Raw genomic sequence first — 14,991 nt, 5'->3', positions numbered from 1 at the left:
GTGCGCACCGTCGCGTCGCGATGGAGCGAGACCGACCAGGAGCCGACCCATTTGAACCGGAGCCGGAGGTCACCGGCTCACCGCTGCGCCCCGAGGCCCTCCTCGCTCTCCACCAGCTCACGAACACAGAGAGAGAGGCCGATGGCGAGCTCGCTGGCCCGCCTGGGAGCGGCGCTGCCACGCGCCGCGGCCCGCGCCCTGCCACCGGGGCGGTGGGCCGCCGCGGTGCTCGGCATCGGCGCCTCCCGCCGCGCCGAACGGTAAGAGCAAGCTGCCCACCCACCAATTTCTCTGCGCTAATGGTGAGGGAGAGGGGGATTGGGGGGATCGTCGTGCAGTGCTTACTCATGAAATTTCTTGTGATCAAGTCGGATGCTTCGATCGGAGCTAGTAGGTACAGACTTTTGGTGTTGTTATGGTGAGGGCTGAGGCCTGAGGGGGGCCTAGGTTACTTCTTACTTGTTATTCTGTATGCCTTTGATCTCACAAATTTTACTGCATTATGTCTCGTTGGGAAATAATCAAATAATGCGTGTGCATGTGCATACCCAGTTGGCATACCGCATACCAGCGGAGGGGGTGAAAATACAGAACAAAAGGAAGAAAATTACAGATTTTACAGCATTCCTGGAAGAAATACTTCCATTGCTGGACCATGGGTTACTTAATAAGTAGAATTTCTGGGCTCCTAATAAAGTACCAGAATGTTCTGTTAGGACTATGTTTTTATGCAGCATAATCAGGTTATGAAGCACGAATTGTACATCAGCTTTCAGGTGCCAAGTTCATTCCGACATTAAAGTAGCCCCTACATCAGACGTGAAGGACGATAGCAAATCTGAAACTAGGAGGATCAAGATGCTCTATGACGGTGATTGCCCTCTCTGTATGCGTGAGGTATGTTGCGCTAGAACTCTACGATGCAGCTTCTGGAAGAAGATAGCCTTATTTTCCAATAAGGCAGTGATTAGTAAGCATGTTGAATTAATGGGCACATGTCACTCGATGATGGCATTGCTGATTGTATAGCAGGCAGTATGGGTAATTCATACTGCATTCACTACTTTTTTTCTCACCCGGTTGTGGAAACTAGATCTTCTGCATCTATTTGGTATCCCAGGGGCACCATTCAGTTACCTTGAATATTTTAAGTAATGGTATGTTGATTCCACTTTGATTAGTTCTTTGAGTTCCATTTCCAGCGCTGATCTTGATGCCTAATCAACTACTGACTACTGAGAGTAGACAGCCATGAGCCTGAGACAAATGGAAAGTACAGATTATTGCATGGATTATTAATCATCACATGCCGTAGATAAATTCTTGTTGAACTCATGTGATATTTATGTTCTGAAAGATGCTTTAGCTTTCAGTTTGTATACCTGAGCAGATACTTCCTGATTAACTTTTCCCATGAAATCTTCACCAGCTCTATACTTTACCTTTTATATCAAAGAACTTCAGTTGTGATATCGGAAACCCATCTTTTCAGTGGCACTCGGTGCAGACCATGGAGTTCTTCACCATGAACCTTTCCTGTATATTTTAGGACCCTATCACTAGTGCTAGTCATGTTAGAGCTTTATGTGCATCACTATCTCATGAAAGGCACATGCCATTTGACTTATTTTTACTTATTCAAGCCTGGATGGATTTTCTTAACTTATGTTGTTTATAGCTGAAACAAAAGGTGACCATCATACTGATACCATTGCAGCTAAACTTCCATGTAATTTCATGTCTGTGCAGGTAAACATGCTGAGGGAAAGAAACAAATCATATGGGGCAATAAAGTTTGTTGACATAAGCTCTAAAGATTACTCTCCAGATGACAATCAAGGCCTTGATTATGAAACTGTGCGTATCACTTCAATTTATTTCACTTTTCTTGCTCACCCACTTTATGATTTCTCGTTAATGAAATTGGTCATGTCGTGTTTTGTTTCCCAAAGGCTATGGTGTAAACATTGCTTTTCATTAGTATAATGGCACACACAGAGATAACTCTTGCAATTTTTGGCAAGTGCGTTCCACTGAAAAAATATTGAATCATGATCTTTTTCTTCCTTGCTTAAACACTTGGTTTTGAATATTTCATGGCTGCCATTTTGTACTGGGCACTTCTATTCTGATAATTCAATTGCTTCCTCATGGTTCCTAGCTTGTTTGCATTTGTGCTTCTAAGCTTTGTCAAAAAGTTCTAAAAAAATATTAAAATCATGAAGAGCCTAGTGTATGACCACCATTTACTCCACTGCTAGAGTGCCATTTATTCCTCAGTTCCTGCCATTCACTTTCTGGGGGAATATAGGACTTCTTATTAGTAATTTGTTTACTGGGACCAGATTGAAAGTTCGCATTCTGTATTGTGGCCAGAGAGATGAATACGAGAAGGTAGGAGATCATGTACAATGTTTATTTAATTTTCTAGTAAATATTTTTCCTTCCTCTTCTCAGGTCATGGGGAAGATACATGCCATTCTTTCAGATGGAACTGTTATCACAGATGTTGAGGTAGAACATTAACATCATGTCCTACCAAAGTCGTCGGGGATTTAACTTTGCAATGGGCAGTCTACTTGCTTAATGCCAGATAAACTGTTGGATAGTTAAATCAGACTAGGCTGATTGTCTGAAATTTTTTACATCAAATGAAGGAAATGACCAATTGAGCTATACATGTTATGCGAAAGGGCCTCTAGCGTAATGGTTAAGGCTTCCGAGTAGCACCTCCAGGTCCTGGGTTCGATTCCCCTCGGGGGCGAATTTCTGGCTTGGTTAAAAAAATCCCCTCGCTGTGCCCCGTCCGCTCCCGGGTTACGTCCTGCGCGCCACCCTCCGGCTGGGCCGTTGCAGAGTGGGCGGTGACGGCCCGCTAGTGATGGGGGCCAGGGTTCGGGGATTTTCTCGGCCGGGACCATGTTTCGGTCTCTTCTTAATATAATACCGGGAGGACGGTCTTTCCCTCCCCGGCCGAGCTATACATGTTATTTATGAATGATTAGAAGTTTCTTTAACATAATACTGTGATACAGCTGTTTCCCTTGTGTTCACTTAACTATGTGCAACTGTTAATGCATAGATGAGTTTGTACAAGCCAAAATCAATGCTGTTCTCTTCCAGCACCAAGCAAGCTATGTTTTCTTGACAGGATTCAGGACAGCATTACATGCATAGCTTATAATCACTAAACTGTCACAGTAGTTTAACCACAGTAAATCATTCTAAAGCAGCGTTTAAAAGTTGACTAGGATCCAGGCTAGTGCTGGGTCCGCCTACACGCCTAGGCGATGCCTAGGCCACATGCCGCCGCTGTTTCCCAAGGGGAGCTGCGTACGTCTTGGTGCCTAGGCGACACCTTCGAAACAATGTTCTAAAGAACTTGATGTAGAATACTCTGATCTATCAACATAGTTGAAACACTGTTCTAACAGAGTATGAGTGTGATGCCAAGGCAAATAAAAGACCAAGTCAGAATTTTGATTCTTTTTAGTCTAAGCATCAGGTATGTTTCATGCTAATATTTATTATGTTATTATTGCAGGCATTTAGAAAATTGTACGAGGAAGTAGGACTCGACTGGGTTTATGCTGTTAGACTGTCTCCAGCAACGTCCTCTATATACATCCTCTATATCCGTCCTTTACAGTCTTCTTTAAAAGATTCCATCTCCTATATCTACTTTCTCTTCAACAACGTCCTTTAAATCACGTCCTCTATATGTAAATACCTATATTAAAAACATTTTTAATTTTTTAATTTTTGTACGTACGTATTTGTCATACTTTCAAATGTATTGTACATATTTTAGTTTTATTAAACCGGTTGTTTAAAGTATTCAAATAGATAGAGAACCGTTTAGAGAAACTCTACATATAGAGGATCCAGCGGCGTTCTCTAAATTTAGAGGACCGTTTAGAGGACGTTGCTGGAGTGAGTAGAGGATGTCATCGTCCTCTAAATTTAGGGTACAGGACCTTTTAGAGGGTCTTGTTGGAGCCAGCCTTACTAGGTTCAACCTGTAAGTCACTACTTACAGAGAGAACATATGATCGTCTTGTTCCATTCACTTCATGCTTTTTATATAAGCAGAACATTTTCCAAATGAGATAAGTTTTACCTTCTTGCTGACACCTGTACTTCTTTGTTCATCTTCTAATTCTATGCAGGTAGCTACGATGGCAAATGCAATATATGGCGTGTGGGCGAAATACCGAATGCAAATTACAGGTATAGGTGCTAAGAACTTTGCACATGGTTGACTTATGACAGTGTACTTCCATTTGTTGTGGTAGTTGGATCAAAACTTCAACGAAACTTAATGCAAATGTGCACTGAATATTTCGCATTGGGTGAGCAAATTTGATCACTCTTTTTTCCTACCTACGATAGGTCGACCTCCGCTAGAAAAGCTGCAGTAAGTTGTCCTTCTGATCATCAGCTCACTTCTTTTGCCTGATGCTGTGCTCAGTACCAATCAGTAATCATACTGGTTGCGAGTGAACATTTCAGCAGCTTCAGTTTACTGACTGCATTTCCCTTCCGCAGGGCGAATGTAAAGATGACAAAGTATGCAAGATGTGAGCATAAAAAATGTTCTACTGTGCTACATACCTCACTCACCTATATTCATGCTTAGTGCTTAGATAGGCTCATATACATAGTTTTAACACAAAAAATAATCACAATGGTATTGAAAAGGGCGAATAGCTTATGTAATGGTTTGTCGAAGTAAATATATACATTTTCTGAAAAAATGTAAATATATACATTTGTATGTACACTGTGCTGGTTTGACGGCAAGATATTTTACGGTGAAAACTTCCACGGAATGTGCTGTTGTGACTGGTGGGATTGCACGGTGCCTCAAGTCCTGATCATGGGATTTGTCTATACTGCTTTTTGGACACTGCATTCGTGAGTATACGATGCAACAAGAATGCAACGTTTTATAAATCATATCCACAGCACAGCAAGCGACGAGGCAATGCTTCACAGCCTGAATATTCTCATATCTTCAATGTTAGATATTTGATTCTGTTGCATAATTGTATCTACACTGACTTCTGTGTGATATATGACCCGGATTTTGCTTTAACAAAGATACACAGGAAAAAAGAGAGGATATCATCCAGAATTTGTACTTTTGTATACTATGATGCCTGAAAACACACGAAAGAGGATTCTACATACTATTTACTTTGTAAGGGACTTTTTGACACAGTCCACAATACCTTCACAATCGTTTTCAGGTATTACACATTCTGTAGCAGCTTCTAAGCAGTTCGGCATTGAGTGAGGAGAACGAAGAGTTCCATGTGTTTGACATGCCTTCATTGTCTTGCAGTGCTCTGCCTCGTCATCTCGTATATTGACGAATACATCATACAAGTTATCTGCATATGGGAATCAGTGAGTACTTACAACAGTCTTATGGCAGAGAAATAGAAAGGCAGTACAAATGGTTCACGTCAGGAGGCCAGAATCCAGTAAACAAGGAATCAAAATCGAGATTTTACGACTCCATGATGGAGCAGCCAGTTAAATTTCACAAACGCAGCTAACATGTTTAGTTCCAACCTTCCGAAGAAGTACAAAAAAAAGGAATACACACCTATTGAGGGGACAAAAGAGAGAACAGCAAGTTTACCTATTTTAGGCCTCCTAGAACATGGAATTCTTGTTGTCTGAAACTCATCTGAGGGGCAAAAGAGGTATGTAAACAATTAGAATAGGTATCAACTGTTCATGTATAACTTTAAGATTTTAAGAAACATAAGCGAATACCAAATAAGTAAAGGTCCTCATTCAGGTAATAGTTCAATGCTGCCTCTGGAGCTGGTAGTGTTTTCAATTCCTCTGTTGAAAGGAAACAGAAAAATTACATCATCCAAGTGGAAGTGCAGGTAAAATGAATTAGCAGCTTCTGTAATTACAAGTTGGGTCTCAACACTATTAAGACATAAAAATGTTTGAATAAGAATTTATGATAGGAAATGATTTTAGAGTTCTGGATGGTTTCTGAGAACTAGAAACTGAAAATTTTGAAACATGACAGCAATAGCATAAAATAAATTGATTTGACCTTTACTGGCCCACTGATTTAAAGGGCAGATCCATTGTCGGAGGCTCCCGCACTAGTGGAGAGCAACTCTCAGAAGTGCACTAGGCACTAGCTCACTGCCTTACATGGATAAAAATCCTAAGCCAGGTTCAACAACCAGAAATCATATAAATCTATACTAATCTATTAAGAATAAGAACCTAATGTGAACACCTGGTGCTACCACGGCTTCACCCTCCGTGCTACCACACCGCGTAAATAATAGTGCAAAGCGAGCACTCGAACCCACAACCCCTTGCTCCAAACATTAGAGTGTAACCACCAGACCACACATATCTTAGTGTTTATAAATAAACAATAATTATATTTGAATAAATATCTCAATACCTATTTATCTATACTACTCTATTAATAACTTAATGTAGGCAACTGGTGCTACCGCAACTTCACCCTCCACACTGACACTCTAAGCCTATCCCACGCGCCCCGACTGGTTCTCCCGCCCCTCTCAACTACTGCCCGCCCCTCTCAACTACTGCCCTGTGGACACGCTGACACTCTAGGCCCACCCCACTCTCTCTGATTGGTTCTCTCGCCCTTCTCTCAGCTACTGCACTGTGGACCCTAGCGCCCACGTAGTCAGCTACTGCGCCTGCTCAGCACCCATCCCCACCCACGCAGCTACCACACCACACAAAAAAGTGCAGAGTGAGCACTTGAATCCACACCCTCAGCTCCAGAAATCTAACCACTAGACCACACATATCTTAGTGTTTAGAAATAAACAATAATCATATTTGAATAAATATCTTAATATCTATTTATTTGATATATAAAAACAGTAGCAAAGCATGGGCAACTGACTTGCCCAGTAAATAATAGAAGGCCATTAAGTTAGCTTTACCTTCATGGAGCTTGAGGAACTTATCATAGGTGGAGTACGCATGTCTCTCCACACATTCAGAGAAGTGATCTGTACTCCATTCGTAGATGCAAGGGTTATCATCACAAAAGGGCATGGTAATAGAAAACAAACATTTACTTCATAATTGTTAAGAGTACTTACATGCCATTCGTGGGCTCAACATGTACATCGCAACAGTCATGAAGTAGTAAAAAAACGCCATAAATCGAGCAAGGAAACAATCAATCCATATAGCGTTGCCACCCAATTCCTGATATGAGCCAAGGGCTCAATCCATAAGTAGGATGAATTCATGTAAAGAAATGAACTGATAATTAATATGGAAAATTAATTAGTCAAACCAACAGAACGGAATAAAATTAAGCCGTGATATAACTTTGACATAATAGCACTGAAAGGAAGATCTGGCACACATGGATTTTACTGGAAAGATGCGTACTTCCATGATCAAGAGATGATGAAACTCGTTCAAGCTCTGCGCAAAGTGAACTTTTAGATAATCAGCTCGTCTCCACCAGCCAAAGGTTTCATACATGTGAAGCACCGATATGAACGCTGTTCATAACCAAGCAGAGTAAAAAAGAAAGAACAGCAACGGCACGACCGAAACCAACGCTGCAAAACTCTTTAGGGACCTTTTCATACACCGCAACTGCAAGCATATGACAAAACGGAGCCCTCACCGAAATACGGCACCCTGGCAATCGTCTCCAGCACAAAAAACCTGGCGTAGTTCCGATCACGGTACACGGTATTGAGTAGTATAATCACCGATTCCTGTGGAAAGGAATAGCACGTGAGAACATCGAGATGTTTGGCTACAGGATTTTGCAGTTGTGTGCGTGGGTGGGTGGGTGGGGGGTGGGGGATGGGATCGGGGTGAATTGTGCGTTGCTGAATCACCGTGAGGAAAATGTTGACCGACTGCTCGAGCCTGACCACCCAGCTCTCGTCCGAGGAAGGAACCATGGGGTCGTCAGCTCCGACTCCGTCCAGGGGCGCGGCGGCCTCCCTGACGGGGGCGGGTTCCTCGACGGACACCTCTGCCCGCTGCTTCTCCTGCTGCTTCCAGATCGCCTCCACGCGAAGCCTCCTCCTGCACAGGTCCGGGTTATTGCGGGAGAACAGCACAGGGACGGTGTGGGGGGAGATAGAAGGAGCAGGTGGGCTAGGCTTCGCGCGGCGTACCACGCGGCGGCGGAGCCGAGGCGCGTTGCGCAGCCGCGGCGGGCGGGGAGAGCGAGGAACCCGGACACCGGAGCGGGCGGCGAGGGGGCCGTGGCGGATAGCGGCGAGGTCGAAGCCACCGCCATGATGCTGGTGCGTGTTGGAGAGGTAGGGTGCCGGGATTCCGTGTGGGTCTTGTGGGGTGGAAATGGGCGTGTGAGCGGCGCCGGCGCGCGAGTGATGGTGGAGAGTCTGGAGACGAGACGAGGGACGGAGGGAACGAGGGCTATATTCGCAGTGCCGGGAGCCGCTGTTTGCCGTGCTTGTCGGCTTGTCGCGGCCTACGGTATGGGATGGCGACTTTCGCTGCGTGGCGTGGAGATAAAATGTGTGAGACTTTCACAAATTTAACTAGACCAGCGAATAAACGCTTAGGACACACACGCGTCTATAGAAAAATCATTTATAAAAAGTAATTTGTCTTACATGAAAAAAGAAAATACTCAAATCATCCTTGCAATTACAGTATTTGATGTTGACCTGCAAGCTAACGTCATTTTGGATACCCCTAGTATCGGAAGTGTTAACTCTGTCAATATTTATCAGCGCATTTGGCGAAAGTAATATATTATACAATATTTGATGTAATCAAAGGGATAGCATATATTATACATAATTTATATTTGGTTCAAATATATGGTACTATACAAGTAGATCTCTTTGTTCATATCTTGTGGTTACAAAGTTGCTAATTATAATTGTTAGTGTCTACGGAAGACCATGTCCCGACACCCGTTAAGACGCACTCAAGAATTCCGATACAGAAAGCTATTGTAGGCATCAGACCTCACTATGGAACATCACTCTTGAGCAACATGGCTCATGAACAACCCCTAGTCCCAGCCAGAGAAGGAGCTTGATGTTAGGAGGCTTGCCATTAGAGCACACCAAACATATAACTATGTATCAAGACTTGTAAAGTCAAAAGAAGACTCAGAGCCCACCAGACCTAGGCACAATCTAAAGGCTCATGATATGTATTGTCCCTAAAAGGCCCAAAGAGAGAATAACAAGCATCTAGGAGCCTTGAGCCCTAGAGCGATTACCATTTTAAAGACCCTAGGGTCTCCATGCCCTAGGACGCCCATGAGAATAAGTCCCATGGGCCCCTCGTGCCCTAGAGCGAAGAATAAGCATTTAGGGTTCGAACCCTAAGCACAGGTTGGCACTTAAGCGCTATGGACTCTTTGCTAGCCTCGAAATTCTTAGACTGTCTTCAGCGGTTCCCCCTAAATTTATCCCCCTATATCCCACTCACGTGCCACGTCAGCAATCTCTCTCCCCCTATATCTCCACGCTCTACAGCGGTTCCCCCTATAACAATCCTCTATACCCCACCACACCAATATTATATACTTTCCTCATCAACTAACTCAACTACCATGAAATATTAAAATTATTTTTATTTATTCTTTGCATAGTACACGGGCGAATTTTGGTCCACATATAATTAGCGAACTTAATAATTACTATTAATACGTTAGTATAAATACGGTACGATTTTATGTTTTTTAGAAATACAAATTCTCATTCTTCTAGTACACGACACGAGTGGCTTGCACGACACGACTGGCTTCTACCGGAAGCCACGACCATCTGGCTTCCTTCACACACCTAAGGCACCTATAAATAAGGTACCCTGGGGACATGTGAAAGGGAAATGTGCCCTTGGGCCATTTCTAAGTATTTTGGTGATTGAGTGCCAACACAAGTGCTTAAATGTGAATTTACGCTCATGGATGGACAAAGTGCAAATCAAGAGTAAAGGTATGTTTCTAAGCCTTAGTACATTAGTTTTGTGTACTAATATACTTGTCTAAGTGTTAGAAACAGAAAGAAGAAGAAAAGAAAAGAGGTGCAAAAGACTTGGCTGTGTACAGCCAAGACTCAGCTCTGTCTGGCACACCGGACTGTCCGGTGGTGCACCGGACAGTGTCCGGTGCGCCAGGCTGACTCGGCGTGAAGTAGCCGCTCTCGGGAATTCGCCGACGGCGTACGGCTATAATTCACCGGACTGTCCGGTGTGCACCGGACTGTCCGGTGAGCCAACGGTCGGCCGCGGATTCTGCGCACGACACGTGGCCTGGCCAACGGTCGGAAGGGGGCACCGGACTGTCCGGTGTGCACCGGACTGTCCGGTGTGCACCGGACATGTCCGGTGCGCCAACGGCTCCCAGATCTGCAACGGTCGGCTGCGCTGTTTAAGGAAGGAAATCGGGCATCGGACAGTGTCCGGTGTGCACCGGACTGTCCGGTGCACCCGACGACAGAAGGCAAGATTGGCCTTCCAGATTTGCTCTCAACGGCTCCTAGCTGCCTTGGGGCTATAAAAGGGACCCCTAGGCGCATGGAGGAGTACACCAAGCAACCTTAGAGCATTCTTGATCATCCACACTCAGTCTTTGCGCATTCGTTTGTCATTCTCAGTGATTCGAGCTCCGTTCTAGTGAGAACTTTGAGATAGTCTTTTGAGCTCGATTCTTGGCCGTGTGTGTGCGCATTTTGCTGTGGATTTGTGTGTGTTGCTTCCCTCCCTTACTCCGTACTTCTTTGTGAAATTCAAATTGTAAGGGCGAGAGACTCCAAGTTGTGGAGATTCTTCGCAAACGGGAAAAGATCAAAGTAAAGAAGAACACCGTGGTATTCAAGTTCATCATTGGATCACTTGAGAGGAGTTGAGTGCAACTCTCGTCCGTTGGGACGCCACAACGTGGAATAGGCAAGTTTTGTACTTGGCCGAACCACGGGATAAACACCGTGCCATCTCTGTGTTTGATTTCTTGTGGTTATCGTGTTTGGACTCATCTCTAGCCACTTGGCAGCTATTGTGCTAACACTTAACAAGTTTTTGTGGCTATAAGTTTAAGCTTCACAGGATCACCTATTCACCCCCCCTCTAGGTGCTCTCAATTGGTATCGGAGCCGTTCTCTTCAAGAAGGGACTAATCGCCCGAAGAGATGGATCCTAAGGGAAAGGGGATGGTGGTCGACAACAACGAGAAGGAGTCTATCTTCAACGAGCCGAAGAATGACAAGTCTACCGACTTGGGCTCAAGCCACAAGTGCAAAGATGGGAAGAAGAAGAAGACAAGGCGCATCAAGGAGATCGTCTACTACGACAGCGACGAATCCTCTTCTTCCCAAAGGGACGACGACAACGACTACAGGAAGACGGTCAATTCGAACTTTTCATTTGATTATTCTCGTATTCCACATAGTTCGAATTCGCATTTGCTTTCCATTCCTCTTGGCAAACCTCCACACTTTGATGGGGAGGACTACGGATTTTGGAGTCACAAAATGCGTAGTCATTTATTCTCTCTCCATCCAAGCATATGGGAAATTGTAGAAAATGGAATGAAATTTGATAGCTCGGATAGCCCTATGTTTATTAATGAACAGATTCATAAAAATGCACAAGCTACTACTGTGTTGCTAGCCTCTTTGTGTAGGGACGAGTACAACAAGGTGAGCGGCTTGGACAATGCCAAGCAGATATGGGACACCCTCAAGATTTCTCACGAGGGGAACGACATCACCATGCTCACTAAAATGGAGTTGGTGGAGGGCGAACTTGGAAGATTTGTGATGATAAGGGGCGAGGAGCCAACCCAAACATACAACCGGCTCAAGACCCTTATCAACAAAATAAGGAGCTATGGAAGCACGCGATGGACGGACCATGACGTCGTCCGACTATTACTAAGGTCCTTTACCATTCTTGATCCTCATTTGGTGAATAATATTCGTGAGAATCCCAGGTACACCAAAATGTCGCCCGAAGAAGTCCTAGGAAAATTCGTCAGCGGGCGAATGATGATTAAGGAAGCAAGGTACGTGGACGACGCCTTGAATGGACCGATCAACGAGCCGCAACCTCTTGCTCTCAAAGCAACAAGAAGCAAGGATGCGCTACCTAGCAAGGTGGCACAAATTGAGGCGGCCGGACTTAATGATGAAGAGATGGCTCTCATCATCAAACGCTTCAAGTCGGTGCTAAAGGGTCACAAGGGGCAGCCAAGCAAGACCAAGACAAAGGGGAAGCGCTCATGCTTCAAATGCGGTAAGATTGGTCATTTTATTGCTAACTGTCCCGATAATGAAAGTGACCAGGAACACGGGAGCAAGAGGGAAAAGAAGAAAAATTACAAGAAGGCCAAGGGCGAGGCACATCTAGGAAAAGAGTGGGACTCGGATTGCTCCTCCTCCGACTCTGACAATGAAGGACTCGCCGCCACCGCCTTCAACAAGTCATCCCTCTTCCCAAACGAGCGTCACACATGCCTCATGGCAAAGGAGAAGAAGGTATGTACTCGAGACGGTACTACTTATGATTCCTCTAGTGATGATGAATCTAGCGATGAGGAAATAGACTACTCTAGCTTGTTCAAGGGATTGGATAGAAATAAAATTGATAAAATCAATGAATTGATTGATGCATTGAATGAGAAGGATAAACCCTTAGAGAAACAAGAGGATTTATTGTATGAAGAGCATGATAAATTTGTAGAAGCTCAAAGATCTCATGCTCTAGAAGTTAAAAGAAATGAAATGCTTTCTTGTGAATTATCTTCTTGCCATGAGACAATTTCTAAATTAAGGAGCATTAATGATGATATGAATGCTAAGTTAGAGATTGCTAGTAAATCTACCTCTTGTGTAGAAAATGTTATAACGTGCACTAGGTGTAAAGATATTAACCTTGATGCTTATAGTGAACACCTAGCTTGCATTTCTAAATTAAATGAAGAGGTAGCTAGTCTTAATGCCCAACTTAAGACTAGCAAAAGTGATTTTGAAAAACTAAAATTTGCTAGGGATGCCTACACGGTTGGTAGACACCCCTCAATTAAGGATGGACTTGGCTTCAAGAGAGAAGCCAAGAACTTAACAAGCCATAAGGCTCCCATTCCCGCCAAGGAGAAAGGGAAGGCCCCTATGGCTAGTAGTGTGCAAAAGAACCATGCGTTTATATACCATGATAAGAGACAAACTAGAAATGCCTATAGGAGTTACAATGCTTATGATGATTTTGATTCTCATGACATGTTTGCTTCTAGTTCTTTCTATGTGCATGATAGAAATGTTGGTAGGAGAAATGCTGTTCACAATATGCCTAGGAGAAATGTTGTTAATGTTCCTAGGAGAGTTAATGAACCTTCTACAATTTATTGTGCTTTAAATGCTTCCTTTGCTATTTGTAGAAAGGATAGGAAAATAGTTGCTAGGAAGTTAGGGGCAAAATGCAAGGGAGACAAAACTTGCATTTGGCTCCCTAAGGATATTTGCACTAACCTTGTAGGACCCAACATGAGTTGGGTACCTAAGACCCAAGCCTAAATTTGCCTTGCAGGTTTATGCATCCGGGGTTCAAGCTGGATTATCGACAGCGGATGCACGAACCATATGACAGGGGAGAAGAAGATGTTCACCTCCTACGTCAAGAATAAGGATTCCCAAGATTCAATTATATTCGGTGATGGGAATCAAGGCAAGGTAAAAGGGTTAGGTAAAATTACAATTTCTAATGAGCACTCTATCTCTAATGTGTTTTTAGTAGAGTCTCTTGGATATAATTTGCTATCGGTTAGTCAATTATGCAATATGGGATATAACTGTCTATTTACAAATGTAGATGTGTCTATCTTTAGAAGAAGTGATGGTTCACTAGCTTTTAAGGGTGTATTAGACGGCAAACTTTATTTAGTTGATTTTGCAAAAGAAGAGGCCGGTCTAGATGCATGCTTAATAGCTAAGACTAGCATGGGCTGGCTGTGGCATCGCCGCTTAGCACATGTAGGGATGAAGAACCTTCACAAGCTTCTAAAAGGAGAACACGTGATAGGTTTGACTAACGTGCAATTCAAAAAAGATAGACCTTGTGCAGCTTGTCAAGCAGGTAAACAAGTGGGAGGAGCACATCACAGCAAGAATGTGATGACCACTTCAAGACCTCTGGAGCTGCTGCATATGGACCTCTTCGGACCTGTCGCCTATCTGAGCATAGGAGGAAGTAAGTATGGTCTAGTTATTGTTGATGACTTTTCCCGCTTCACTTGGGTGTTCTTTTTGCAGGATAAGTCTGAAACCCAAGGGACCCTTAAGCGCTTCCTCAGGAGAGCTCAAAATGAGTTTGAGCTCAAGGTGAAGAAGATAAGAAGCGACAACGGGTCCGAGTTTAAGAACCTTCAAGTGGAGGAGTTCCTTGAGGAGGAAGGGATCAAGCACGAGTTCTCCGCTCCCTACACACCACAACAAAATGGTGTGGTAGAGAGGAAGAACAGGACGCTAATTGATATGGCAAGGACGATGCTAGGAGAATTCAAGACCCCCGAGTGCTTTTGGTCGGAAGCCGTGAACACGGCTTGCCACGCCATCAACAGGGTCTACCTTCATCGCCTCCTCAAGAAGACTTCATATGAGCTACTAACCGGTAACAAACCCAATGTATCTTACTTTCGTGTATTTGGGAGCAAGTGCTACATTCTAGTGAAGAAGGGTAGAAATTCTAAGTTTGCTCCCAAAGCTGTAGAAGGGTTTTTGTTAGGTTATGACTCAAATACAAAGGCGTATAGGGTCTTCAACAAATCATCAGGTTTGGTTGAAGTCTCTAGCGACGTTGTATTTGATGAGACTAATGGCTCTCCAAGAGAGCAAGTTGTTGATTGTGATGATGTAGATGAAGAAGATGTTCCGACGGCCGCTATACGAACCATGGCGATTGGAGAAGTGCGGCCACAGGAACAAGATGAACGAGATCAACCCTCTTCCTCAA

The 14,991-nt window shown here is 43.9% G+C and overlaps 2 protein-coding genes across 18 annotated transcripts; one reads left to right on the top strand and one right to left on the bottom strand.

Annotated features, from left to right (window-relative positions):
* Positions 1-6,010, top strand: LOC103645790 (uncharacterized protein At5g50100, chloroplastic). Of its 17 annotated transcripts, XM_020548068.3 has the most exons (7): positions 9-260; positions 770-897; positions 1,750-1,857; positions 2,458-2,514; positions 4,170-4,230; positions 4,393-4,417; positions 4,549-4,832. In XM_020548068.3, exons 2-7 carry the CDS (start codon positions 859-861, stop codon positions 4,637-4,639), a joined length of 381 nt encoding a protein of 126 aa, XP_020403657.1. In that variant the 5' UTR covers positions 9-260; positions 770-858; the 3' UTR covers positions 4,640-4,832. The 17 variants fall into 17 exon arrangements, 9 of the variants coding, with proteins under 9 accessions (XP_035821028.1, XP_020403657.1, XP_035821033.1 ...); XR_004856060.1 differs by adding an exon at positions 5,348-6,010 and having other exon boundaries at positions 28-260; positions 1,750-4,230; positions 4,549-5,252; XM_035965138.1 differs by lacking the exon at positions 9-260 and having other exon boundaries at positions 270-897.
* LOC100273671 (alternative oxidase) lies at positions 5,006-8,390 on the bottom strand. The gene is made up of 9 exons (NM_001365750.1): positions 8,178-8,390; positions 7,893-8,085; positions 7,673-7,766; positions 7,429-7,544; positions 7,131-7,239; positions 6,969-7,037; positions 5,788-5,859; positions 5,651-5,698; positions 5,006-5,396 (listed from the first exon to the last, which is right to left on the bottom strand). The coding sequence occupies exons 1-9, from the start codon at positions 8,300-8,302 to the stop codon at positions 5,197-5,199; spliced, it is 1,026 nt and encodes a 341-aa protein (NP_001352679.1). The 5' UTR covers positions 8,303-8,390; the 3' UTR covers positions 5,006-5,196.
* Positions 8,391-14,991: the final 6,601 nt, after the last annotated feature.

The sequence above is a fragment of the Zea mays genome, chromosome 2 (assembly GCF_902167145.1).
Source record: "Zea mays cultivar B73 chromosome 2, Zm-B73-REFERENCE-NAM-5.0, whole genome shotgun sequence".
NCBI lineage: Eukaryota > Viridiplantae > Streptophyta > Magnoliopsida > Poales > Poaceae > Zea > Zea mays.
Note: the sequence above shows the minus strand (reverse complement) of the source record. Positions and strands in the feature narration are given on the sequence as shown.

Coding starts and splice junctions, on each gene's coding strand:
- LOC103645790 (XM_035965135.1), top strand. CDS start 2,236: ATGACCACCATTTACTCCACTGCTAGAGTGCCATTTATTCCTCAGTTC. Junction 2,515..4,169: donor CTGTTATCACAGATGTTGAG/GTAGAACATTAA, acceptor AATTCTATGCAG/GTAGCTACGATGGCAAATGC. Junction 4,231..4,392: donor ATACCGAATGCAAATTACAG/GTATAGGTGCTA, acceptor TACCTACGATAG/GTCGACCTCCGCTAGAAAAG.
- LOC100273671 (NM_001365750.1), bottom strand. CDS start 8,302: ATGGCGGTGGCTTCGACCTCGCCGCTATCCGCCACGGCCCCCTCGCCG. Junction 7,545..7,672: donor TGCCAGGGTGCCGTATTTCG/GTGAGGGCTCCG, acceptor GGTTATGAACAG/CGTTCATATCGGTGCTTCAC. Junction 5,860..6,968: donor GTTCCTCAAGCTCCATGAAG/GTAAAGCTAACT, acceptor TCCTTTCAACAG/AGGAATTGAAAACACTACCA.